Here is a 27,771-nt window from a genome sequence, read left to right as displayed (position 1 = left end):
AGTTAATTTCTGCCCAATATTACTGTAATTATCCTGACTTTATTTTTTCTCCTAGTCATGCTGTTTTGCTTATGAGCTTTGTATTGTTAATTAAGTGCTTTCTGTTTGTTTGCAGGAAAAAAAAAAAAAAAGTGAACCAACAGATACCAAATCCTGGCTGGTTTAAAACATGTAAGTAACTTACAAGCAATACAAGAATACAAGCCTGACTTATATGGTCACATAGTACTCTTATACCATTTTTATTTTGTAGCTGGCTGTTCCCTAACATTTTATTATTGCACATAAATATATTTGTACAGCTGCATTTCGAGCCTGCTTCTGCACTGAGCCGAGTGGAAGCAACACAGATGCAATGTGGAAATTGAAAATGAAGATGATACATAATACTTACATAAAGCTTGACTAATCTTTATGCTGAAACTCAGCAAAAGCAGCCACATGAATAATACCACACATTCCTAATGCAGATTTTTTTTTTTCCTGTGGATTGGCTGCAGTTGATGACAGCTTATATAGAACTAGAAGGTCCATAAAAGTCAGTAATGGAATTACTGCAGTTTGAGATTTCACTGTGCTGGTTTTGAGGTCCTTGGCTGGCTTGTCACAAGGAATATCAGCTCTGTGCATATCAGCCACCATATTATAGATTTCTCTTTGTCGCAGGGGGAAGGGCTGGGTTCAGACCTTGACTCCTTTCACTGAATTCTGCACCATTGTGAACACTGAAGGAGGGTTTTAATCACCACCATAGTGCCTGACTCACATTCCCAATGTGGAAACACAATTTTTTGGGAAGAATAATGTGAGTTCAAAAAAAGAAATGAACCAAGAAGCATCACAAATTCATTGTTGAGGAGCTGGATCTGCCTGACAGGCTGCACCACCTTTACCTGCTGCTCTGGTTGGGTTTTGGCCATCAAAGAGTCAGCAAATTGTGCATTTCCAGGGAGAAGATTCTCCCTCAGAAAAAATACACATCCTGTGGCAGAGACAAAGCAGAAGCACAGAGTTGTGTCTGGTCAACTAAGGAATTTGGCTGAGCCACCAGCCACACCACTTGTTCCATTTCAATCTCACTGCTGCTGCAGCCTCTCCTGCTAACAGCAGGAATAAATCCACATTTGATATTTCTAGAGAAAACTAGGAAAGTGCCTCAATTTGTTCCCACTGAAACAGATTTCTTCCACACCCTTGCCTAAGCCACCAGGAGACAGTGATCAATCTAGTGAAGGGATGAGGAGAAAACACAATAGCATGGTTATTTTTTGTTTTGTTGGGGTTGTTTTGTTCTGTTGGCTTTTTTGGGGGCTATTTTGGTGGGGGTTTTAGTGTCTGTTTTGTTTTGTTTTAGTTTGGTTTTGTGGATTTGTTGGTTTTGTGTCTTTGGGTTGGTTTTTTGGGTTTGGTTATTTTGAGAATTTTTTGGTTGGTTGGTTGTTTGTTTGGGTGGGTTTTTGTTTGTTTATTTGGTTGGTTGGTTTGGGTTTTTTGTTTTGTTTTTCTTGGTGTGGTTTTTTTTTTGGCCCTTTCAAAAAGAGTATAAGACATTTTGGAATAGTCAGAAATACATTTTTCCCCCCTCCTGTGGGAAGATCTCTCAGAGAAAAGATCAATATGGTGACTGATTGCTTTGAGCATCTCTTCACTACCTGTCACTGACCCCTGCATGGGATGCATTCACTCCGTGAGACAGGGCCTGTTGAGGAGTTACTGGGTAGGTTTTTAGAGTCTGTGCTCTATAAATCACTTTATGAGCACAATAGCCCCTCTTGACCTACTAAAATGCATTGGTAAAACTCATAACTCATCTACAGTGAGAGGAGGACCATTTACTCTTCCCATTATCTAGGTCAGGGGAATCTTTGGAGAACTAATCACCTCACTGCTAAATGAAGAGAACTTTGACACCCCACCCCTAAACCTACACAATCTGGGCTGTTAAAAGCAGGTGGCCACTTTGGCTTGTCCTTCATCCAAATGTTACAGCAGCGTTTTTGTGAGGAAAGGTCCTGCTACACCGGATAAACCTCCTGCCATGTCCTCACACCCTAGGTAAGAGAGAGACAGACAGGAAGGTGCTTTTAGGACACAGAAGATGAGGGAATCTGGCAACTTGTATCTGCTTTAGTCCTGCTTTGGGAAGTTTCAGATTTTTGCTGCAATTTGTTTTTATTTATTTATTATTTGCATGGGGAGGTCTCTGCGTTTCAAAGCTCTGTGTATTAAATAAGCAGAAATGTCCAGGACAAACTTAAATTACACTGACAGAAATCAAGGAGTTTGATTATCTTTCTGCCTAATTTTCCTCCTGGTATATAGTTCATTTTAGTTACTCTTTTTCTCTGCTGCTCTCAGCTTTGAAAGTACACCTTCATTTTCCTTCTAAACTGAAAACATATTCCCTTTATAAGATCACAAAGGATTGGAGGTTTTTATGACCTTTCCTGCAACTGCACCCAACTGTTGGTTTCTGCACTAAAATACTGTGGGTGTAAGCTGAGAAGTCAGGAAATAATGAGTAAAGATAAAAACATCTCAATATGTTTCAAAAATGTTCTTGTTCAGGGTTTTCATTTGTCCTCAGCAAACAGGAAACAACTGGCAGATTTACTCTTATTACTCTAAATATCATTGCTGCTGTTTCTACTACTTATTATTGCTTTTGCCAAAAAGAAGCCTCATTTCATCAGGGAACAACCAAGCAAGCACAGTGCCCCATCCTGGGCAGGGTCAGCTTTGCTTTCAGCTCCTTCCATCCTCAGCAGCTCTGGCCAGCACCACATCCAATTTGTGCAGCACGAGCCTCACCAGGAGCCACCACAAAGGGAACAATTTCCAGAAGCTGGGCTCTAAAATCAAACTGCGATGCCTCAGCATCACTTGTCTTTCCTCTCAGAGGGTGGATTCAGAATGGTATCATTTTTATATCGTCTATATTCTTGCACCAAAGATTGAGAGGAGATCCAGACAGCAACCCAGAGGGAGCCAATTTCAGCTGGCCAGGGCCTGCTCTGGGCGCAGGACTTGTGCTACATGCCATGTCATGTACCTTTTGTGGGGGATCTTGAGGAGGAAGGAAGATATCCTCAGGCTCAGACACAAAATGTGCATGCCTATCTCAATTAGAGCAATTTTGGTACTGTTGAACTGCTCATCCCCTGACCCACCTCCCAGCAGTCAATTCTGTCCTGTGTCCTCTTCTCTGTGAGCAGGAGGAGGAGAATAAAATGCTGCTTCCCCCTACCCATTTTTAATATTGTACCTCCCTCCAGAGGCTCTGACACAGTTTAAAGGAACAGATAAGATGCACAGGAAAGACATTTTGTCCTGAAGCCAAGCTCTGCATGTAGGTGCCTGTGTCACCAACAGGTACAAAATGCTTCTTCTCATTCATTTTGCCAAAGTGTTACTTGTATTTCACTTTTAATAACAAAAGAATTCCTAATTTTGTTTCATCTTTTCCCAAAATAAAATAAAGGAGGGAAAAGGTCATTAACAGTGTCAAGAGAGTGAACTTGTTTTGGTTTCTTTTCTTTTCCTGAGGGCCAAAAACACCCTAAAACCAGGAAAACTTCATGAAGCTGCTATCTATAGTTGGCAAAAACTGAATTTTCATTGATAAGGGAGAAACAATTGTCCAGTTCACTTTTGAGTCTGGCACATAGGCAAGAATAGGGCAAAAGGTGACTCACAAATGTCTAAACACACCAGATGCTCAACAAGAACCATTCCTTCTTGTGGGCTTGAGAGGTAAACTGGGTTTTCAAGGCTCCTAAGATTGTTACCTCTCAAAAGCAAGAAGAAATAAATAAATTTCTGACCTATGTTTAATACGTTGAGTCCAGAGACTTGCCCCACATTCCAGAGAATCTTCAACTTACCTCTCTTCCACCCTCAGCCAAGCTGGCTGGCATCCCAGGAATTTGCTGCAAAAAACCCACCACTCAGGTTTGCAGTGAAGCAAACCCACTGATCCTTAAAATCTGGTTTTGATTCCCTCCAAAACGAGGGGTTCTGCCCCATCCCACCCTTTCCCTGAGCTCCCACCCTCACATCGCCAACCCCCTATTGCAACCACAGAGCCTTTGTGATGCCTGCATGGAAGCAGGCAGGAACTTTCCCAGCCACAAGTGAGATTTCAGGGTTGCACTGACCTCCAGCAGCGGCCTGGGCTTGCGCTCCACTGCAAAGCTGAAGTGGCAGAGCTCACAGTAGCTGGTGTTGGAGGAGGACAGCCAGCGCTCCAGGCAGCTGCGGTGAATGGTGCCCAGGGTCCCCGTGCACTCACAGGGGGACAGCAGCTCCTCGTGGCTGCTGCCCTCGTGGCAGATCCTGCACATGGGCCGCTCGTTGAAGGGGCTGCTGCGGGACAGGGAGAGAAAAGTGATGGTCACTGCTGGAGGGTTGTGGTGGTGGGTTGGGTGGAGGGGACAATTGAATCTGCTTCCCTAGAGGAGCCCCTTTTTGGGGTTCTCTCCAAAATCTGCCCTGAACCAGGACAAATACACAGTGGCACTCAATGGGGGGCTCCTCTGTTGTGAACTGCTTTCCTAGAGGAGCCCCTTTGGGGATTTCTTTCCAAAATCTGCCCTGAACTAGGACAAATACATCCAGTGGCTTCTCTGTTGTTTGCTGCTTTCCTAGAGGAGCCCCTTTGGGGGATTCTCTCCAAAATCTGCCCTGAACTAGGACAAATACATCCAGTGGTGCCCAACATGTGGCTTCTCTGTTGTGAGCTAGAAATATTTGCATTGCTTTGACCCCTAATTAGTAATCCAAGCTGGTGGGCTAGTGGTTTAAGGTGTTTTGGTGTTCTTGCTTAAAATATATCTTTTATTAAGGGAGAGAAAAGTGTAGAGTGAAAAACATCAGAGAGGCAGATGAGAGGTGGAAGACCAAGTCCTTTTGTATTTTGTATTTCCCAGCTCTTCACAAAGCAGTAGTGCAGCCACCTCAGGAAATCCCAAAGTGCATCAGGGAGGTTGTAAATCTGCCTCAGCTGGGCACTTCTTGATGATCCTCTGACATAAATGTAGCCACATTTCTCCCCACAGAGAAAAGCAAGGCACAATTCTTCCCCAGAATATTTCTGGGTTTCACATTTTCTGAACCTCAGAGAAAGGAAAAGCAATTCTTACCTTATTTGCTGTGCCTGTGTTTGTGCAGAAGTCGAATGCAATATGGAGATTGTTTACCCAAAGTGACGGTGTTTTGTTTCCTTGGCCTATTGGGGCCAAGTGTGTGTGTGTGTGTGTGTTGGGTGACAGCCATGAAATTTTGTGGAGTTAGAGTGTAGTTGTGTGCAGAGTTGAGTGCTTGGCAGATTCAGTTTAGATATTATAGATATATAATGTAATGTAATATAATGTAATATAATGTAATATAATGTAATATAATGTAATGTAATATAATATAATATAATATAATATAATATAATATAATATAATATAATATAATATAATATAATATAATATAATATAATATAATATAATATAATATAATATAATATAATATAATATAATATAATATAATATAATATAATATAATATAATATAATATAATATAATATAATATAATATAAATTAATTAGCCTTCTGATAAGCTGGAAGTGTCCTCATCATTCCTCCCTGCCACAGGGATTGTCCTGTTTCGATACATAAATGTTTTTTTCACTGGCCAACAGTGAAGGACTGCTGAAGGAGCAGCACCTTGCCCTGCAGCGCCCCGAAGGCAGGGCAATAACTTCAGAAAAGCACATGAAGGCAGAAGCCTCCTCTCCCTGGAAAGGGTTTCCCTCTCTTTGGGACATCCCACAGACAGGTCAAGGAGGGATACAAGCAGATGTGTGCCAAACACAGCCCTGCTGTGGGGCTGCAGGTGGGTATTTCTTCTGCACTGCTTTGAGATCCATGAAGTCTTTCCAGCTCACCACCACCAGCAAAAACAAATTTAATTTTGACCCAAGCATCAAGTCTGGATAAGGCCAAGCACATCAGAATACCCTTCTTGCTTCTAATGAGAACAAAGCCAGCCCAAGCATGCTTCAAAGGCGTAGATTAACAGTGTATTTCACCACTAATCTGCCTCTCTAAACCAGCAGCAAAAAGAAAGGTCAATCCCTCGGACATCGACAGAAGCTGCAGCACTGGTGTAGAAGCAGCTTGTGCTGCTGCTCAGCTGTTTAGGAAGCATGATGCACCCTGCAGCAAGGACGATGGAATGGGGGTTTAGCTACACACCCCATGGGAAGGGCCGGTCCCTCCCTGTGCCCCTCACTCACCTCTGCACGGCCAGGCTCCGCACCACGGAGGAGAGCAGCTGCCCATCCTTGGAGGACACCTGCATGACATACTGGGGACAGCTGGTGGCCGGGCCCCCGCTGCTGCCAGGCAGGCTCTTCCCATCGGGGGCTGCAGGCTGGGGATGGTCTGGAGGCACTCCAGGCAGGTGGCTGCAGCGGTTGCTCCTCATGGCGCTGGGCAGCGGGTCCCCATCTAGGCAGGAATGGGGACACGGAGGTGCTGTGGGGCACATCCCTCCCTCGCTGACCAACAGCAGCCGTGAGCAGGAGCCTCCCTCAGTGCCCGCCCCCGGTTCCTGAAGCATCTCAGCAGGGAAAGGGGGTTTGCAGTATTGGGTGTGGTGACGGTCTGTCCAAATTTTCCCTCATCTGCCCTACGATCGTCACTGGGGACCACTGAAGAGAAGAACCCACTGTCTTGAATCTCTGGCTTTGTAGGAGAAAGTTACACATACCAAAGGCCCTGAGACCTGAAAGCATAGTGCTAAGTTACTGTTTTCACAGGTGTTGTTTGCTGTATGCTACACTGAGCTCAGAGGGCATCCTGCCCTTTTGCACAATAGCTCTGGAATCCTCCCCACCTCTCAGCCTGACTGGATTGCTCCTCAGCTTTAGGGTGGTCCCCCTCGAAAGGAAGAGCCCTCTCACCTGTTCATAACCACCGTGACAGACAAGGAGAGATGTAAGAAGCCTCTTCATCAAGGGACCGAGGCATGAAATCCCTGTGTGAGAAGGCCCCTCTCACCTTCCTCCAGAGACTGGGACTGAAACCCCCAAACCCCGGGAAGGTGTGCAGGGGGGGAGGAAAGCTGCCCAAAGCAAGGTGGATGTTGCAGGTGTAGGCAGTGGACCACGAAAACAATGGTTCTCGCCTGCTGCCAAACTCAGACTGTGTGTACCCTTATTTTCCTCCCTGAAGATACAGTAAACTACACTTGTTTCAATTGCAAAATGCACCCCCCTTCCCCCCATCAAAAAGAGTATAATTGGGGTTCAGATGAACTGTGCCTCTAAGATCTCCCCGACGTAACAGGCAGATCCTCAACTGGACTGGACCAAAGGACTTCGTCTCTACGTCAGTAGCTATATCCCTCTCTCTCTCTTTTCTCTCTCTTTCTCTATCTTTTTCTCTCCCTTAATCCCTCTATCACATTTTGCTGTGGTCATTCAATAAAGGTGCATTTGTTTTGATTGTCACTGCAAACCCCCTGTGCCGTGCTGGTTCTTTCTGCACCCTGAGATCACCCCTACGAACCATCACAAAACCCGTTTGTGATCGTGACAGGTGTCACAGAAAAACACAGCCTGCACATCCCACAAGCAGCGAGGCAGCAACCTTGCCTTCTCCTCTCTGCACACTCCTGAAGTCATGAGTGATAAACAGAGAGGCTGAACCTTTTGTCACTCCCCCTCCAAATGTTTCAAAGGTATATACAGTCTGTGCACTTCCAAATTTAAAGGCTGCCACTCTCTGCCGAGGGGGAAAGTTATGTGCTGGAGGAGAAAATGTCTGATTGGCTTCAAATCCCCTTTGAAAACACTTCTGTGCTGCTTAGTGTCTTCTATCACCAACCCACAGCAGAGCACAGACCTGGCAATTAATCCTGTACAGGGTTTTAGTCACACAAACCTGCTTAATCACAGCCTGCACAGCAGTAATTTATGCCACAAGGTGAGGCAGAAATCACAGCCTGCCCGTGCCTCTCTCCTCTGCTTTGCTCTCTCTCACATCACTCTGAGTGTGTTTTGCACAGTGCTTTCACACATGGCAATTGGGAAGGAAGGGCTGTGCTGGGAACAAGTGTGATTATCCAATTGTGGGGAATTTTGGATGGAATTTGAGACAGGACTTCTGAGTTGTTTTTGATGATGTGGTTTATTTTTCTTATCTTCTGCATAGGTAGGAAGGGTGAATTTGGCTCACATCTTCACCCCATGGCTCAGAAGGTTACAAGACCCCTAATTACAAGACCTTTTAAGGATTTATAGACCAACAAAACACTGCCAACAAGGATATTTATGTTTTTGACCCTATCCTTAAATATTTTGTCATATGGACCCATGCTACAGTGTAAGCTTCCTTAGCCAATCATGTTATGACACTCAAACCTACAGTGCTGCATCCTAAACTCCTTGTTTACCTCTGGAACTATTTTAATTTTTATATCCTAAACTCTAAAACTCTAAACTTTCTTCCACTTCACGTGTGTCTGCTCTAAACTATAAATCCACATTCTCACCTCTAGCATCTAGTTTGGAAGCCTTTTCCAAGGTCTCTTTTGCAGACATCTTCTCATTAAAAATCCTTCCTTAGGATTTTTCCTCCTGAGAAGCTGAGAGGGCTCAGGAACAAAATGTAAACAGTGGTTATCTGCTGCTATGGAATGCAACAGGTGGATCTGTGATTGGGCTCAGGTGGTTGTTTCTAATTAATGGCCAATCACAGTCAGCTGGCTCGGACAGAGTCTGAGGCAGCTGCCTGTGTTATCATTCTTTTCTATTCTTAGCTAGCCTTCTGATGTGAACTTTTCCTTCTATTCTTTTAGTGTAGTTTTAATGTAATATATATATCATAAAATAACAAATCAAGCCTTCTGAACATGAAGTCAACATTCTCGTCCCTCACCTGAAAACCTCTGTGAACATCGTCACAGGTCTCAGATCAAATTTTTGTTTAATTGTAAGCTTTGGCTTACAGGCTAAAGTTCTGAGATTTCCCTGCATTTCAGATTCCAACCAGAAGGAGCCTGAGTGTGTAAATTGCTGATATCATGGTGGGATGGATGCTCCTGGCTGGGTGTGCCTGTCCTGGAGGGTTCCACCAGGCTGTGTCCCTGCCGTACTCCCTTTTGGGTCAGGCCCCACAAACACACACACAGGGTGGGTTAATCCCTCTGCAAAAGGTTCCCTAGCACGCCCTGGCACACTTGGCTGCAGTCCCGTGTAAACCTTGCAGGTTGCAAGGATGATATTCCCATGTTAAAATCAGGAGTTTTCTCCTCAAAAAAAGTGTTCTGCATCACTCACCACGGCTGTATGGTGTCAGCACTGCAGCTGAGAAGAACCTTTAAAAGCCAAACATGAACAAAACCCTGCAAACAGGGGTGTTTCTCCAAGGATTTAGGTAAAACCCTGTGTTTTGGCTCTGTTGGATTTGAGGAAGAGCAGCACCAACTTTGGGAAGCCCCCTGAAGGGACAGCCTTGGCAGAAAGATTTTGGGGCACGTGGGGACTGGTGTGGATGCTGGACCATTTGCACCACACAAGTTTTCACACAGGGACCCATGTTCTTAGAAAGGCATCTAAAAGAGGAAAATAGGTTTGTTTTGCAGGACGACTTCAGCTGTTTTCAGACCACACATCCCCCAGGGAAGGAGCTGGAGGCTGATGAGACAGCTTACAGGGCAGAGAGCGTCCAGGGAATGGGGCAGGGAATTGGACTCTGGGCCTCATTTACAATGAAAATGAAGCAAATGGCTGATGTCAAAACCATTAACATATAAAAGATGCAGACATTTCAAGAGAATAAGAGCCACAGACTCTCCAAGGAGACCATGGTGTTCAGTTTTAGTTTTAAAATCCATGCTGAGACTGTTTAACAAGAACGTTCAGCTGCTGAGTAGCTGCTTCATTAAACTTAAAAAGCCTAAGAAGTATCATGCTTACAGACTCACGCTGCAGAATTATGTATTTTTATCCTGATTGCTTCACTGACCCCATTAAGTACAACAGTGGTTTTATAATTTCATGTATAATGGCCATCCAGGCCTTTACAAACACATCCCTCAGTCACTTGATGAGTTGGAGCATCAGAAGATGCAACTAAATGCAAAGCTTTAAAGCACACAGAAAATTATCTGGCTTTATCTCAGGAATGTTAATTCAAATTTCTGCCTACAGCACTGCATTGATATCCCACTTTGGCAGAGCAGATACAGGTAATCCCTTTCTACTTTTTTTAAAAAAAAAGAAGGAAGGTTCAGGTAATCACTTTCTGCTTTTTTTAAAAGGAAGCTGAAAGTTACAACACATTTTTCTGAATTCAGACGAATCATTTTCACACAAAATCAGTGCATGTGCCTGAAAAGTGATACAATTATAGAATTAAATTATGTGTGCTTTAATACTGAAACCCATGGTAAATAATGGAGATTAGTTGTCCCGAGAAGAACAGAGATCCTAAGCAAATCCCAAATTAAAGCTGGCATTAGGGAATTGTAAATTTTAACAGCCACAAACTCCCAAAGTCAATATTTACCATATGTATGCATTATGTCAAGAAGTTTTTCACCTGAAATAAGCGGAAATCTGTCAAAAATGCCTCAATAAAAGAGAAAATAAAGAACAAAACCAGGGAGATGTGTTTAGCTGGTATTTCTGAAGAGAAGCAAGATTACATTGGGTGAGACAGAATATCAATATTTGTTCCAGACACCAGAAAATTCTGAGAAAAAGTGGCTGAATTTGGCATGATGAATGTATGGTAGTATTTAGCTCTTTTTTTTTTTCTTTTCTGTGTTTCACTCTCGTAGTTTTTCATATATGTATATATATATATATATATGTATGTATGTATGTATATATATACACGCACATATATGTATGTATGTATATGGGTTTATGGCTATCAGAGTAAAAATAAAGGTGTTGCAGGTATTTTCTTTATGCAGTAGGTGTAAAAACAATGACAAAGTAACCAACAAACTCCACCAAGCACCTGAGGGCTTGATGAAGCTATGTAGAAGATTCAAGTGCAGAAGACATCCTTTGCCCCATAAGACTTACAGGATGGTATATTCTTATTTAAGAGATCTATAAATTCTGAAGCAAAAGACCTACAAGGCTCAACAAGTGAGCAAGCCACTGCCATTCCAATTGAGTTGCACCCAACTAAGAAGTAGAAAACCAGAGTTACTGCCCTGAAATGGAATTAAAAGGCAAAGCCACCTGGAGCACAGCTGGAATCCTTGTTGCACTCTCTCTGGCTGTGCCTGAGCTCACCCCGGTTCTGAGACCCACAGAGCATCATCAGGGTTAATGATGAGTTAAATTATCACAGCAGAGCTTTTTAAAGCAGGGCTCTTTCCCCACTGGAGCTGCGAGTGGCTGGGACTGACACAAGCCAAAATGATCTTTACACTTCAAGCAGTGCGTTGCAAATGTTGAACAAATACTCGTGGAGTTGCTCCCTTTTCCTTTTATTTTTCCAACACCTCTGCTAAGAATAGCATTTTTCCCCACCTCTCAGTCATGGTTTGAAACTTTGAAACCCTTTCACCTTTCTTATTCCATGTTCCCACAAGTTCACCCCATTAGTTTCAAGAAATGTGACATGAGCTTGCATCAATCAGCTTCAACACTTAAAAATATGCATGAAAAACCACCAGCATCCCATCTGGAGACATTTTCCCAAGAAATACTGGGTTATTTTAAAAAGACAACCAAAATAATAATGCTAATATTAATAATAATTATAAAAACAACAACAGTAAACCAAATCAAAACCAAACTTTCCCTCACACCAGCAGAAAAATCCCAAATACATACCCACACAGAGAAATTATTAAAAAAAAAATCTTAAAGTGCCCTCCAGTTTTCAGAAGCTTTCAGAGATGTGTTTTTGTTTATTTATTATTTATTTATATTTATATTAATAATATTATAATATTATACTAATATTATAATATTAGAATTATGTATGCATCTATAAAATTATATAAGAATATATCATTATAGTATAATAGTATAATATATATTTATATACTATAATATATACTATGCTATAATATATATTATTATATCATATATTATATAGTACTATTATTAGTATTGGTATATTATGATATTTTATATATATAATATATATTATACATATTATATATAGTGTATACTATAATATATATATTATATAGTATAGTATAGTATATACTATAATATATTATATTATAGTATATACTATACTATAATACATATTATTATATTAAATAATATAATTTGTTTATGTGTGTGCTGATTGTTATCGTTTGTTTGTTTATACTATTTATGCAATTTCACATAATTTTGCGCAGTTCACTCCAGATTTTTGGATCCCAGGGGAGTGTGGACAGTTTTTCACCTGGGACAAGTCAGCAGATTGAATCACACAAAGAATTCTCCACCTCACTGCGAGCTGGAAGAAATGGTGCAAATCATGGAGGAGCATCTCCCACCTCCTTTTCTGCTATCAATCCTGGCTGGCTGCTCAGAATGCAAATTGCTGCATTCTAGGTAATAAGTAAACGCTTCAAATAAATGTTTCGAAATCTCAGAATGTTTGTGCCAGCAATGCAGCTGCCAGAGGCTGGGTGCAAAAGGTGTTCCATGCTCTCCACTGGCTCAAGTGTTGCCTTTGTTTCTGCAAAAGGGGAACAGAAACTCAGCTGTCCCTCACTGACAATAATTAGACAATAATTATTGTTTAGACAATAATTGTATGCCACCCTTCAGGATGGCCCAGGGACCAAAACAGGCATTGCACTCACTGGATCACACACAGCTGCTGGATGATCCCTGTTTCCCCTTCCCACAACAAAAATACAGAACAAGAACCAAAATCCTCCACTCCAGAGCACTCTGGAACCTCCTGGATTTTCACTGCTAAGGACAAGGCAGGGTACTGTGAAGGTGGAATGCACAGGTGGAATTATTTCTTAAAAAGTGAAAACCCCTGGGACACCTGAAAATCCTATTTTAGCATTAAAAAATCGAGTTTTATGCATGTCCTTTCTAGGATGTTCACATCTGGAATAGTTTGAAGTGTTTCTTGGCTCCACCACAGAGCTTCAAGGCTGCCCCCCTGGTTTCAAACACACAAATATTGAGTGAAGAAATTGGTGGAGTAACTGGCAATTGCAGTTGAAACACCACAACACACCCCAAGCCCCCAGAGTAAAAAATTAATCTCTCTAAATTGAGAAGATTGATTCCTATATTTGATAATGACATGTGGCTCAGCACAAGGAGAGAGGAAAAAAAAACCAAAAATGCTGCCTGACCTGTTCATTTTGGAGCTCTAAAGGCATCGGTGAGAGAGGACACTGCAGTTCTAGGACACGGGGACAGGAGAAGGAGGATGGAGAAAATTTCATTTTGGTCACCAGCATCCAGCTTGCTGCATCACACACCACCTTTTAAGGAGCTCTGAGAGACCACTGCAAGGTGCAAGAGGAAGATGTGGCAATTGTTCCCCAGAGGAGGAGGGCAGGTTTCAAGTTAAGGTGTTTAACTTAACACAGAAAGCAGCACAGCACAAAATGCCCAGATGTCATTGGGCAATTTTACTCTTTTTCAGCCCTCTTAGTTTTACTAATTTTTAAATTTTTTTAAATTAGTTTTACTAATTTATCCAAAGCTGTAAACAGCATTTCCCATTCATCTGGTCTGACTGCAGAGAGCTGCAGGGGCTTTTAAAAGCCGCCACACCGTAGGCTGCATTCAAAGTGCAATTTTATGAACAAGCACGTCAGAAAGACTGAGAGCTCATTTGAGGCAGCAGCACAAGCAGTTCAGCAAAAGCAGACCTTAAGAGTCTGACCACGCCTTGAAAACTTCAGTGCCCACCCATAAATCATTGTTATTTTGTTAGGTACTGAACCTTGAAGCACTTTCCATGACAGCAACAGACTCCCTTCTTGGCACTGTGAACTTTTTAATAAATTGCTTTATATGCCTGCACAGCCACTAACTTGGGTCATTTGCTTAGATTTGCATCCTTTTATTGGTTGTTGAAATGAAAGTTTTCAGATGACAATAAATACCAGAAGTACTTGTGGTGGCGTCATTTTAGCCTTGCATAAATAAATAAAAAAAAACCAGAAGAAACAAATTCAGTTTACAACTGATCTGGAAATAGATTTTTTTTCCCCCCAAGGTATAGGGAAATATGTATGTTTTCTTTCCTTCTATTAGTTTTTTTTTTCCTAGCAGAAATGCCTTTCCTCACAGGTTACAAAGGTACCTACATGTGTTCCTAAATTCCCTTTTCTTCATTGCCACATCTGCTTCAGATCCCCACTCCAGTATTTAGTCTCCACAAAATTCCTGCTTATACCCCAGAAAATTACTTAAATCACAATTGTTTATACACTTAGGCACCAAAATGCAGTGAAAGAATTTGCATCAGCTACGTATAAGCAGATATATAATTATCTTTATAATAAAGACTGCATATTAAAAGGCCCAGAAGTTTGGGGGTTTTTGCACTGGAAAGCTCTGGATTCTCTTTCCCCTCCCAAATTAGGTCACCTTATACAAATGAGTCAAGCATTTCTTGGCCTAAAACGTGAAAAATGAGAATTTAATTTGCTCTCAAAGCTGTCAAAGGACAAAGAACTCCATGTCAGTCCTTGAAGCCAGGGTTCATCTCTAAAAATCACTTTGTCCTGGAGAGTGACAGCATTTTTTTGCACTCTGTGTTTCACTGATGAGGCACTTCCTTCATCATGGGAACTGCAAAACTTTCAGCCAAATTCTCTGCAAGCACCTCAGATTCCATCAGAAAACCTTACTTTTTCAATTTCCAATTTTTTTTTTTTTTTTTTTTTTTGCCGTTTTAATGCAGAGGACCTTCATTAGCCAGTGCCTCTGCACTCTGACCTCTTCTCCATTTAGGTGCCTCATTCCTGCTGCTTGTTTTGTCAGAAATGGCAAAATCTGAGAGTGCAGGGTGCTCACCCCACCCCCTGAGAATCACACAGCACCAAAAACTGAGCAGAAATTACACCTGGATGTTTTCAACTATTCCTTCAGCAGATGGGGAGGATGGAGACAGTGTGAGGACCAGTGTTTCTGTCAAATATAGGGTCTTGAAGTCTTTCTTAAACACAAGGTCTTTGGAGGGCAAATTCAGTCAGATCTGATCCAGATGTGCTGCATTTGCTGGAGCTGTCACTGTTGACCTTCCCCACATTTAGTCTGGACTCAGTGCCACAGTTCTGGGATGGAGCTCAGGGGAAAACAGCTCAAAAGTTAAATGTTTATGTACTCCCAAGGCCACGTTTTCACGTTGAAAATAGCTCTCCCCATTTCCACTGCAAGGCTGAAAGGAGGGCTGCCAGCATCACACAGATCATTGCCCTGACCCACGTGAAAAATCCATAATTTGGCTCCTCTGTTTTTGCTCACACAGGTAAATATCAGCTGAATCCAACCTGATTCCTCCTGCAAGGCAAGGCCAAGCTGAAAATTACTCATTTAAACTGCAAATGGTGTAAATAGTTAATACCTGAGGGTTTGGTAATGAACTCCAGTTCATGTAAATCTTGTGTAAATTAACTCTTTGACAAATAACTCTTTAATTATGGGTTTACCTGGCTCACAGTGGTGAAAGCCACACAGATTCTGGAGCTGTGACCAAGAAATTTGTTTGCAGAAGAATTTGAGCAACAGAGAGCACAGAGGGTGCTGGCAGATAATGGAGGCAAGAGTTTGATAACTGAGGGGCAAAAAGAGCCAGCAAAAAAAGCAAAATGTTTTTAACTGCTTATGGGGGATACTTGGAGAAATGTGGTCATGGTAATTCTGCAGACAGCTTAAGAAAAATGCTAATTCTTCTGTTCATCATTGCTAAGTTAATTATTTGACTGTTTTTAGCACATTTCATTCTCCCAGCTCCTGCAGTCAATACTGCGCATGAATATGATCCTATTACAATTATTGCATTTATTCTTCCCACTATTGATGGCAAAACAGCTCAATGAATGAGACTTGGAAAAGATACTAAACCCACTTTCAAATTAAAGTAAGTAGAAAATTGAAAACATTTCTCTTTTTAATAGCTTTATATTTTAATTCCAGAGTCGGGCAATATTGGCTGCATCAGTCTTGCATTTGAGAAAAGCTTCATTAGAAGCTCAATGAGCACAACTTGTCTTTAAGACTCCAGTTTTGAAACGAAGATTATTATCACACCCTGCATACCTCAGTTGTGATGCATTGTAATTTAACCTGAAATCGTTCTGGTACCTTCATATTAATTTCTTTTCTTCCTTAGTCTTCACCTGCGTAAAAATTTAATATTTAGTTCCTCCACAGAGGACTTCTTTCCATGTGATGCATCTCCCTGTCTGCAAGGTACCTGCATTACTAAAAACCTTGTCTGGTGCTCTGCACTGAAGCCTGCATGCACCAAGTACATTCAGAAGATCTTTTTCTTCTTCCCCAGGCACTGTGTCTGTCACTCCTATAGCAAGACTGAAAACCCCACGGGGTGGATTGAATTCTCATGTTTTATTCAGCAATGAACCACCTGCGTGGCAGTCTGCAAATACACGAAACTTGGCTTCTGTGTGAGGCTTTGCAAAGCATGTCCCAAACTAATATATTTACATGTGGAATCTGTGCTTTCACTTGTTCTCTGGCTGTGGGATCACCCCGGGTGTTTCTGGAGGTGCCATCCAGCAAGCCACTTTCCTTCCCCGCAGAGAACTCACTCTGCATGATTTTATCTTGTTGTGTTTCAGCTGGCAGCAGCAGCTGAGTGTTTGATGTTTAGCAATGGGGGAAGTTAGTCTTCCAAACATCTTGTTTGGAAAAAGGGGAAAACACTTTAAAAAGCAAAATGCCTCCAAATGCAGGTCTGTTCCTCTCCCTTTTCCCTTTTTACCCTTCAGCCAAAAGCAGCTAAAAATATTCTTGCTTCATTTTCCTTCACATGGGAAGATAAGCCCTCCCTGTTCCCACATCAGTCTGTTTCTCTCAGCAGGAGCAAAGTGTGGACTCCACGGGTTCCTGCAATATTTACATAAAGATTTCCCTCTGAACTTCAGTTTGCGGGAGGGGAAAGAGTTTTTCATCAAACTCCAAGACTTGCACTGCAGTCCAGAATGAGACAAACACATGGGGATTTTGTGAGTTAATTAAAATCACTGATAATTCCCTACAGTAGCTGGTTTTACATGGGTTTGTGGTGTGTTGTATAAAACTATATGCTGTGGGGACTGAACAGCTCCATTTCTTTTCCAGTAAGAAGCACAGCAAGAATGCTTTTAGTCATTGTCACATGAAGTTGGCATCGGTCAAACAAATCAGATCTGACGTGCAGACCTGGAAAGGAAAAGTTATTGCTGCAAAATAAAGCACATAAAATTCAATTTCTCTTCAGTAATCTTCAGGAAAATTACCAAAATGCTGCACCAGTGAATCAAAACTACAAGACAGAACTAAATCAAAATGGCAGAGGTAAAATTTTACTGGACAACATTATTGTCCTTATCAAATCCAAGAGAAATATCAACAAGAGAAATAACAAGAGTTAGAACTAGGTATTAGCCTTATTTCTATGACAAATAAAGTCAGTGGAAGCCTGGAGTGGGTTTGAGCTGATATCAGCTGGGATTTTACTCTGTGTGTTATTGTGACTTCTTATGAAATCAACCCTGACATGCAGCTTTGCTTGCATAGCAAGACAAGCTTGGTATAGGACTATTAGAACTTTGCAGAGCAGCAGTGAGCCACAGTGATGCTAAAAATATATACTATTGTGTAATTGGACCTGCAAGACATTTCATAGATTTCTATACTGTGATTTAGCAAGCTCTGCTCTTTGTTTTCACTGCCAGAGAATTAGTAATCCTTCCTAAGAAGCTGAGTGTGTGTAACCCAGAAACATGAAACCACATCTATGAACCAGGGTATTTATATTTATAATGCTGCCTGGTGGGGCTTTGTGTATCAGAATCACTGAATGGTTTGGGCTGGAAGGGACCTTAAAGATCATTTTGTTCCACCCCCAGCCATGGCAGGGACCCCTCCCGCTGTCCCAGTGTCCAGCCTGGCCTTGGGCACTGCCAGGGATGCAGGGGCAGCCCCAGCTGCTCTGGGAATTCTATTCCAGGGCCTGCCCACCATGCCAGGGAACAATTTCTCCCTAATATCTGATTTAAACCTACTCCCTGTTAGTCTGAAGCCATTAACCCTTGTCCTGTCACTGCAGACCCTTACAAACAGTCTCCATCCTTCCTGCAGCCTCCTTTCCTCATCAAATATTCACAATTAGGTCCTGAAACCTTCCCTTCCCCAGGCTGATATCCCCTGGAGCTGCCCCAAACTCAGGGCCTGAGAATACGATGGTTGTGATTTTCCTTCCACCACACTTTTAAAGCAGAATCTTATTAAAGATTCACTTGTACCTCATCAAAACATTTGCATGTCTTTGTGCCGCCTTGCACATCATAAGACATCACTGATAGCACAAAAAACATCCAGAAGGGTGGACATTCTAAAAGTTGGCTGAGCACTTTGGCTCTGTTGCAGAAGAATCTGTGTGAAGTTAACTGTTGCCAAAGGGCAAAGTAATTAAACATCTCCGAGTGTTACCCTGGGGGCTGCAAAATTCCGGAGTTTCTGGAGATGTTGTGAACAGCCAGAAGTCAAGAGTAAGATGAAATACTTATTTGCTTTCAGCAATGTGTTTTACCAGCCTCCTTCATCCTCCAAAAAATATTTTTTCTTAGCAAACAAGCAACTGAAAGATTTCTCCCCCAAGACGTGCCTTCCTGCTGCTGAGACAGGTGAAAAGGAAAACCCTGCTGGAAGTTTAGGATGCAGGTTTTGCACAAACTCTTGATTGATTTATACCTAACACACAGCAGGGTTTTGTGGGCCTCTGTCCTCTCCACCACTTTAAACTTTTAGGGTCAGACAGCTTTATCTCACTGCAGGGCTGTGGAAATTTCTGGAATCTACTCACTCACCCTCCTTCTTGACACTTGTGGTGCAATGGCTGCAACAGCAATTGAGGAGAATTTAGGTAAAAACAATCACTAGTGAAACCTAAAAATGGAAACCTTAACAGCCCTAAAAACCAGCCCTAGCTATGTGCTCCAGCTGCACCTCTTAATCAAGAGCAATTTATATTTACACAGCCCATGAAACATACAGTTTGAGGATCCCCTGCTATTTAACAGAATAACCCAGCACGCCCCATTTTCCACGAGGAGCCCTTCCCTTGCTTCAGCTGCTGCTCAGGACTGTCAAAGCACACTCCAGGACAATCCTGGAGAGCAAACCCACAGGACCAGACGCCAGCTCCCAGCCCTGCCTGCCCGTTTGGCCCCCGATGGGCACAGCGCCCAGCACTGTGTGACAGAGGGAAGGTGACACTCCTCCTCCCCGGAGGCCTCCACGCAGAGGTGTCTCACACACGGTGGCAAATGGAGTATACAGGTGATTCTGCTGGCTCTGGCAACCAAAAGGAGAGCAGAAATACTATTTTTAGCATGGCGCTTCATTACCAGTTTAATGGCATCCCAAGGTTTAGCAGCCAGTCAGGTCAGGAAGAAACTACACCTTGTTAGAGAAAAGCACTGAAACAAATTTCCTTATTAAGTACCATGTCTCCCAGCTTTTGCCCGTTGCTGGAAACATAATTTTTCACCCTGTAAATTGGATAAGTAAGATTCAATCATTTTTTTGTTTTATGTTAGGCTATCTCCATCACTTTTATCTTCCTTGCCATTGACTAGTGAGATTTTAAGTGCGTGTTTCTGGCTCTTTAATTAAAAATTATTAGAATACCTCCAAAAGTATTTTATAATAACATTGATGCTGAAGTTGAAAAACTGATCCCTTTATGTGCAAACATCTTAATAAACTAGTGAATCTTAGTGAATTTCTGTATCATCACTTTGAGAGCTGCTGCATTTGCCAAAGGTTAATTACATTTCCCATGCCATCTGGGCATTGTTCTCAGGTAGTCATACTAGTCCTAAAATTTGTTCAATTTTTCCATCAAATGAATCCCCAGTGTTTTTCTGAGGAAGATGACATCCTCCAAAGGCTCCTCTTCCTTTCTAACTCCTGGTTTATCTCCTACCACAGCTGCAGTGGAAGCAGAGTGAATCCCTGATATCCCATCATTCTATAAAATACATCTTAATACTCTTGGCATACTTGCTTATGTAATATCTTCCAGGCACACGATGAATTTGTGGCCCTAATGAAGAACAGTGAGTTAAAAGAATGACAAAAAATTAGTTTGAAGTGAGCCAAAGCCTTGTTCAAACCCCTCCTCAGTGCAGCTCATCTCCAAAGCAGAACAGTCCATATAATAACTGCAATTATTTGCTTCCAATATTTGTGACATCTGTCCTTTCTGGCAGTCACTACCTGTTTCAAGCACATTACACTCCTGGCTGCTGATACAGATAGAGGATAAATTAATTATGGATAGGAATTTGTGACCAAGTGTTTCCAGAAGCTCGGACTATCTGTCTCACCGCACACAGCCATCAGCTCTCAGCTGCCAAGCAGGACTGAAATAAGCAAAACACAGAGGGGAAATTCACTGCCTCAGCCCCAAAATACTCAACAACATTTGCCCAGGCCAGAGCACACTTGTCTTCTGTCAAAAGCAAAACCACAGAAGCCTAATGATCAACAAAGGCAATTAATTGCAGCAGGCCAGCACTGGAGGAGATGAGGGAGTCCAGGGGGCAGAAAAATTCACTTGGACTTTGGGGGTGGATTTTTTTTGTGTGTCCAAACGGGAGATGGCAACAGATTCCTTGCCTTTAGAGCCTTGAGGGACGAGAGACATGTTTGCACACCCTGAGCAGGCTGTGCTCCTAAACAAAGTGTGAACAGGCAAAGGGTGAAGGTCTGGCAGCCACAACCCAGGTGAGCAGGGATGGAACTGCCCTTGTGGCTTTAACACAGATTTATACAAAATGCAGGGGAAACTTAGCCACAGTTGCTCTCATTTCTTCATTTTTCCATCTGACATTTCATTATTTAATATGATGTAGTTGATAGAAGCTTTTAAATCAAACTCTGTCTGGAATCTGTTCGAGTGGATTGGGAGCCAGCAAGCAGAAGCAACCTGTATAAAATATATGTATATGTTTGAAATATTTTATACATATGTATATACATATAAAATATTTCAAACTGAGAGACTTGTCTCTAATTTCTAAACCTCAGTGGCAGCAGAGCCTGATTACACCAGCAATGTCCAGTGAAGTACTCTCAGTTGCTCTTCTCCACTGCAGTTTTTTCAGTCTTTATAAACCCCTGGCAGTGTCAAACAGCACAAACGGAATGGCAGGCAGTCCAACAGCAGCTAGAAATTAACTGTGAGTTGTGTGTCGCAGCTGAGAGCCCACACCAATCTGGCAGCTGCCAATTCCTGCCAGCCCAAGACATGTTCTTAAGAGCAGGATTGTCACAGAGCTGTGAAGTCACAGAAACTGAGCCAGCAACCACTGCTGCACAATGAAATCAGCCTACAGGCAAGGAGCTGGCTTTAAGGGCTCCATCAGGGATGAGCTCTTCTCATGCTGGTGAGGATACTTGGATCTCCTGGGTTTCAGAACATGTCTAAATGTAAAATAAGCTGCTGCACAGGGAAACTATGCTTTTTATGCTGCATGGATTGGAAGGTTATGGGCGCAAGCAGGAGGGCAGGAATGGGCAGGTTACAGCGCCCACATTCATCTCCCTGCCTGTCCTGGCACTAAGTCAGAGAAACCACGACCTCTAGCCAGCTGTGAAACAGTGGAGCTGCAATTTGAGAGGAGGAGAAAAGAGAGGTGGGATTCAGTTTCCAGCTCCTGATGGTCTTTGGGGGCTGGTCCCTGAAAACAAAGGTTAAACAAGGTGTGTTATTGGCACTCCCGTGTGAATGAATCACTCCTCCCTCTGCTGCACCAGGCCCCTCAGACACGGTCAGGAAGGAGCAGCCTGAGGATTTCTGAAACATAAAGTTCATAACTTTATGTTACAGAACATAAAGTGGAATCCAGTGGCATCCACCAGAGGTATTTCATTCTGTTTCATAGAGATCTTAAGGACTAAAATGGGGGGCAAAAATCCCAGAAGATGAAGGTGTAAACCTGTCCTCATGTGGAGATGAGGCCCTACCAAGGCCCTAAACAAGGCCTTTATGTTCCATCTACAGCCATGAAATGCTACATGGTTTTATTTCCAAGCATTTTAGAGATAAATGCATTTGATGCCTCTCATAAACAGCCTAGAGCAGATAAGCAGAGAACCAACACTGACCTCGTGTCAGATTTACAATTTTTATTTTTTAAGCCCTCGGAAAACCAATTACCTCAGCCATAAGCTAGTTTTGGAGAAAAATAATCTCCCCAGTGCTCAGCCTAGCGAGGCCTGTAAAGCACCCAGCTCACACCGAGGTAGGAAAGAACAAACAGGAGGATGAGAAAGGGCTGCACATTCTGACCCTGCCTGATGCTTCTCATGCTGTCTCTCTTTGAGGTAAAGTAGTGATTACAATGAGACCTGGGGCAGCAGAGCCCAGACTTGATGACAAAAAACAAACAAAAAACAAAAAACAAACAAACCAACCAACCAAACCCCCCCCCCCCAAAAATAAAAAAACTAAAAAAACAAACAAACAAAAAAAAAAAACCCAAAAACCTAAAACAAACAACAACAAAAAAACCAAAACGAACAGAAGAACACAAAAAAAAACCAAACCAAAACCAACCAAACAAAACTCCCCCCAAAAAAACAAAAACAAAAAAAAAAAACAAAACCCCCCCCCAAAAACAAAACAAAACCGAACCAAACCAACAAAAAATTTAAAAAAAAAAAAAAAAAACTCACAAAAACAACAACAACAACAAAAAATTGCACTTCACCCACAATCTAAACATCTTGGATTATTTCTTCTTCTATTTGAGACTTCATGGAAGGGTCAATCCCCAGTAAAACACCAGGTTACGGGTCAGAACCTCACCCCCAGAGCAGCAGCCACCATTCTGAGTGCGCAGCTTTAAACCTCTCTGGATTCCACACCACCTGCAGGAATGCCAGGCCTACAGAAATGATGAAATGCAGCAATAAATGCACAACTGCAGCTCTGCAGCAGCATCAGCCCCCTGACCTCACCCCCAGAAGGGACCAGGGTGATCCTGAGCTTTCACTCAGCAGTTTAACAGGGGAAACACAAAGCTCACCTGGAGCAGGGGATTCAGAGAGAAGAGAAAGGAATGATGGAATTATGCAGCCACTGTCACTGTGCCATAACCTGATCATTGGATAAAAGTTAAAATGTTGGATGAAATCCCACTGCGGGGGTGAAATATGGCCAATTTCTTTCCACACCAGCTTTTTATAAAGCACCAATTCTAAAAAGCTTCACACTGCCTGGGTTGTAACAGCTTCACAACAGTATTTATTCATTTGTGTTTACTGCCACATCCCAATAAATATCACAGTCAATAAAAGCTTTATGCCAGTTGCCTTTATCCTTTGGTTAACCTTCTGCAAAATTTTGCCTATTCATCATGACTGTCATCATCAAGACAGAAAGAGAGCTTCCTTTTGCTAGTGTTGTTTTGGCTTTTTTCTTTCCTGTGTATTTTAACACAGAAATGCCTTTGCAAATTTTATGTGTTAATTTTTTAATACTTGCTTAGCACAACGATATACTTACAACACTTGCTGTAATGTTTAGGCAGCCTAATATAAGTGTGACAGAATAATAAAAACCCATACAACAACAACAAAAACAACAACAACAATAACAATAATAATAAGTATTTATTATATATTATATATCAATAATGTATTATATATTACTATATATATTATATATTATGTATATTTATTATACTTATTAAATATAATAAATATGCATAATATATAATAGATATATTATAAATAGTAATATTTATAATATATTATATTATAATAAATATATTCTATTATATTAAATATAAATATATTATATTTATTATATTGTAAAAATATAATAGATTATATATAATATTATTACTATAATATTAGATATCATATATAATATATTATATATAGTATCATTGTATCTATTTATATATAATATTTATTATATTTATTATTTTTATTTAATAATACAATACATAAACAAACTAACAAATAAATAAATAAATAAATAAATAAATAAATAAATAATTTTAAAAACCCATCTCTATCTAGCAGAGTTTTACTCTAAATTTCAAGTGGCTATCCCCACTGCTGCTTTATACCAGAAAGAAAAGCATGGCTTCCAGCTTTTTAAAATTATTCCTTCTAAAATGACACCCAACATTTGAGCAGCAGTTTGTCAAGGTCCTCTGGCAAGCTTCATGAGCCACAGATTTATTTCATGGCTTTGACTATTTCCCCTCTTTCTAGCAATCCCCAGTCTTGCAGAGACTGCCCTGAGGGCATTACATGTCTCCACATCCCCCACAGAACACCCAACATTTAAAAAATCAGTAAAACTGAATGGAAGTTACAGAGTTTGTCACAGTCAGTGTGCTCTATCCAAGCCAATGTGCTTCTCTATGTGAAGCCATAACAGTTAGAAAAGGAAATTTTGTCCTCAAAATTCAACACTTTCAAGTTACAAGTAGAACCAGATTCATTCAATATTAAAAAAAAAAAATAAAAATAAATCAGGTTTAAAAAGGTTAAAAAAGGTTAAAAAAATATCTTCTCACTCCATTTTCACTTAGTCCAAACTGCAGCAGGGCAGGTTGAGGTGGGACTAGAGGAGGAATTTCTTCACACAAGTGAAGAAATTGATTGACGATTGGCAAAATTGATTGGAAATTGATTGGTGATTGGCGAAATTGATTGGAAGTTGATTGGGGATTGGTCATTGGAAGGTGGTGGAGTCTCAGTCCCTGGAGGTGTTTAAGGAATGTCTTGGCACCAATGCTCTGCTCTGACTGACAGGTTGGACTCAGAGCTCTTCTCCAGCCTAATTGATTCTGTGGTTCTGCACGATTTCCACAAAACAAAACTCAGTAAAGATCTGCACAAATCAAAGGAAAAGCATCCAAGATCTGTCTCGAGCATTTAGAGGTTTTTTTTTTTACAGTGTTAGACTAAATATTTTGTCTCTGCTTTAGCAGTGCCAGCAATGATTCATCCCTACAAAATACTGTTGAATAATTAAAAGTAGACGATATCTCTGTTCTCTCTTAATAACATTTTTCCCCCTACTCCTAATTTTTTTTCCTTTGAAACGAATGTCTACCAGTCAGTTAATTAACATTCTTTTTTTTCTAGGATCTGCTCAGCACAGGAATACACTAACTCTTCAGGTGAAAGTAATTTATAGACTACATTATCCAAAGTTATTTGCCATTCCTTTGTCCTTGGCAGAGCAGCGTTGCAAAGACAACCAGCATCTTAGAGCAGAACACATTAACAAGATTGTTAATTTCCTGATTCTGCTAATGAAAAAAAAAAAAAACCCTCCCACTCCATTAAATAAAAATGAATGGCAACAATTACCAATTTTATTATTTTTCCACAAAGAACAGAGGATGAAATCCTCAGTCCAGCGAGCTGGACTAAGTTAATTACTCCAAAGGATAAATCCCAGATCCATGAAACTTCTTGTTCTCTGTATTGTGGGGATTTTTTTTAGATAATGCTGTGAAAAAAAGAAAAGAAAACAAGAACAAAACAAAACAAAACAAAACCACAAAAAACCCCAAAAAAACTCTATTCTGAAGGAGATTAAGAGGGCATCTCAGCCACTCATCATTATTATCAGGGAGCTCCTTGGCCATGCAACCACAGAGGAAAACATTTACAGGTGGAAAAGGTTGGATCCCTCGCACAGAATTTAACATTTTCTCACCAGCCGACACAATCTTTTACTCATTTCTGGGCACCAGCATACACTGCCCAAGCTGTCCAGGCTGATTATCCCATTGTTTTTAGGGCTGCTGAGTGCAATGAGCTCCAGGTGGGACTGCACCAGAGCCAGGGGGATTTTCTGGACCTCTCTGTACAGCACAGCCACCCCCAGTGCCTTGTGCCTCATTTGGTGGAAATTAACCCTGTGCTCCAGCTAAAGGAGAAAGGCAGCGTTCTCCAAGCTGGGTTTTTTTCCAAGTTTTCCCAAACTGAGTGTCACGCTTCACTTTCAGTACTTCTTAAAGGCACTCACAGTTAAATTGTGAGGAAAAACGTGATGCAAAACTATGAGTTTTGGTCACGTTGAAGTGATGCCCATGTTAATGCTATTTTTTTTTTTTAGAAGGTAGGCTTTTCTGGAAAAATTGGGGTAATCTGGAGAGCTGTAGATGTGACTGTTGTACCAAGTTTCTAATTGATTTTAACTTTAGAAGACTTTCCTGGAATCACTTTGTGCTAGGTTTTATGAAACCATGAAGCATTTTGGGTTTGCATGCCTAAAAAGCAGAAAAAGCAGTTGTGGGGGCACATCTCTGGCTCAGCTGGCCACCCTTTGCCTGTTAAATCTTTAATGCAAGATGTGAAAAGTGCGTGTTTTATGATATTTTCGCAAATATTAAAATGGATATTATATGTGTTATGTTAGAAAGTGATGCTGTGGTAATTTTCTTAAGTAGCGTGTTAAATACAGTTTTAGGTTATAACATAATGTTAAAATAGAAACTATGCTGTGTAAAATACTTTTTTTTAAAAAAGAAAGGACTCGCACTGAGATAGCAGCCACAGGGCACCTGAATCTTTCAGAGAAAGAGAATTTATTGCCCCATTATCAGAAGAAATGAACTTCTTCCCACCTCGCTCAGCCCTGAATATACCCTAGGATCCGGAGGAAGAAGTTGACACTGACCAGACAGAATCCTGTGTTTGAATGGAATTTATCCATCATGTATGATGTGTATGAATATGCAACAGGTTATTGTTTTTAAGGGTTAATCCTCTGTTAATGTGAGTCCTTTTTTGGGCTTATTTTGCTCAGAAAAAGGTACCTGGATGTCCGTTAACTCTTTGTTTCTATTGTCTCGTATTGTCCTAATGCAAATTGTCCAAATTATTATTACTGTAATTATATTGCTATTTTTATAAAAATTTCATTACTATTAAACTTTTAAAATGTTAAAAAACAAATGATTGGCATTTTTCACACAAGAAAAGCTGGCATGCAGTTCCATTACACCCAGGCTGGGTTGGGAACCATAACCCAGCTGCAGAACAGCACCAGCATCTATGGGCAGCACGGTTTTCTGAGCCACAGCTCAGGGAAAAGGCAGAGATGACTTTAAACGTTTCGGTGTCCCTCTCTGGGAATGTTTTGCTTTACCAGGACTCAGTTCTGCAGAAGCAGGAGGGGCGTTCAGGTGTGTGATGCAAAAGAAAGCCCCAGGTGCTCACAGCCCATTTGACTGCTCCTTGCCCTGATAAGCAGCTTCCCTATAAACTCACAGCAGTAAAAACCAAAAGATTATTTGTAAAGGGAATAATATTTGCTGGCTAAACATAGCCAATCTGCTTGAGAAATCCCTGTGGACAGGGGCTGCCTTCCAAGGGCTGCTGCTCCCGCCAGCTGAGTTCCAAGCACTCACACTGAGCTTTTAGTGCTGCAGTCCCACAACATGCGTTTAATTATTTACCAAAACCGAGTACAATGCATTTGTGAGACTTCTTTGGCCATCCCAAACATATTCAGAAGCACTGAGTTTGTATCTTTAGCCAGTCATTCACACTATCAC

At 41.3% G+C, this 27,771-nt stretch overlaps 1 protein-coding gene across 1 annotated transcript in view; it reads right to left on the bottom strand.

The window, feature by feature from the left end:
- The window catches only part of MARCHF3 (membrane associated ring-CH-type finger 3), a 61,774-nt gene that overhangs the window by 15,246 nt on the left and 18,757 nt on the right, over positions 1-27,771 (bottom strand). The window contains exons 3-4 of the mRNA XM_059492167.1: positions 6,284-6,497; positions 4,158-4,365 (exon numbers count right to left, since the gene is read on the bottom strand). Of these exons, the coding sequence (XP_059348150.1) occupies positions 4,158-4,365; positions 6,284-6,474 (399 nt within the window). The 5' untranslated portion in view covers positions 6,475-6,497. The remainder of the gene's footprint in view (positions 1-4,157; positions 4,366-6,283; positions 6,498-27,771) is intronic.

The sequence above is a fragment of the Ammospiza nelsoni genome, chromosome Z (assembly GCF_027579445.1).
Source record: "Ammospiza nelsoni isolate bAmmNel1 chromosome Z, bAmmNel1.pri, whole genome shotgun sequence".
Classification (NCBI taxonomy): Eukaryota; Metazoa; Chordata; class Aves; order Passeriformes; family Passerellidae; genus Ammospiza; species Ammospiza nelsoni.
Note: the sequence above shows the minus strand (reverse complement) of the source record. Positions and strands in the feature narration are given on the sequence as shown.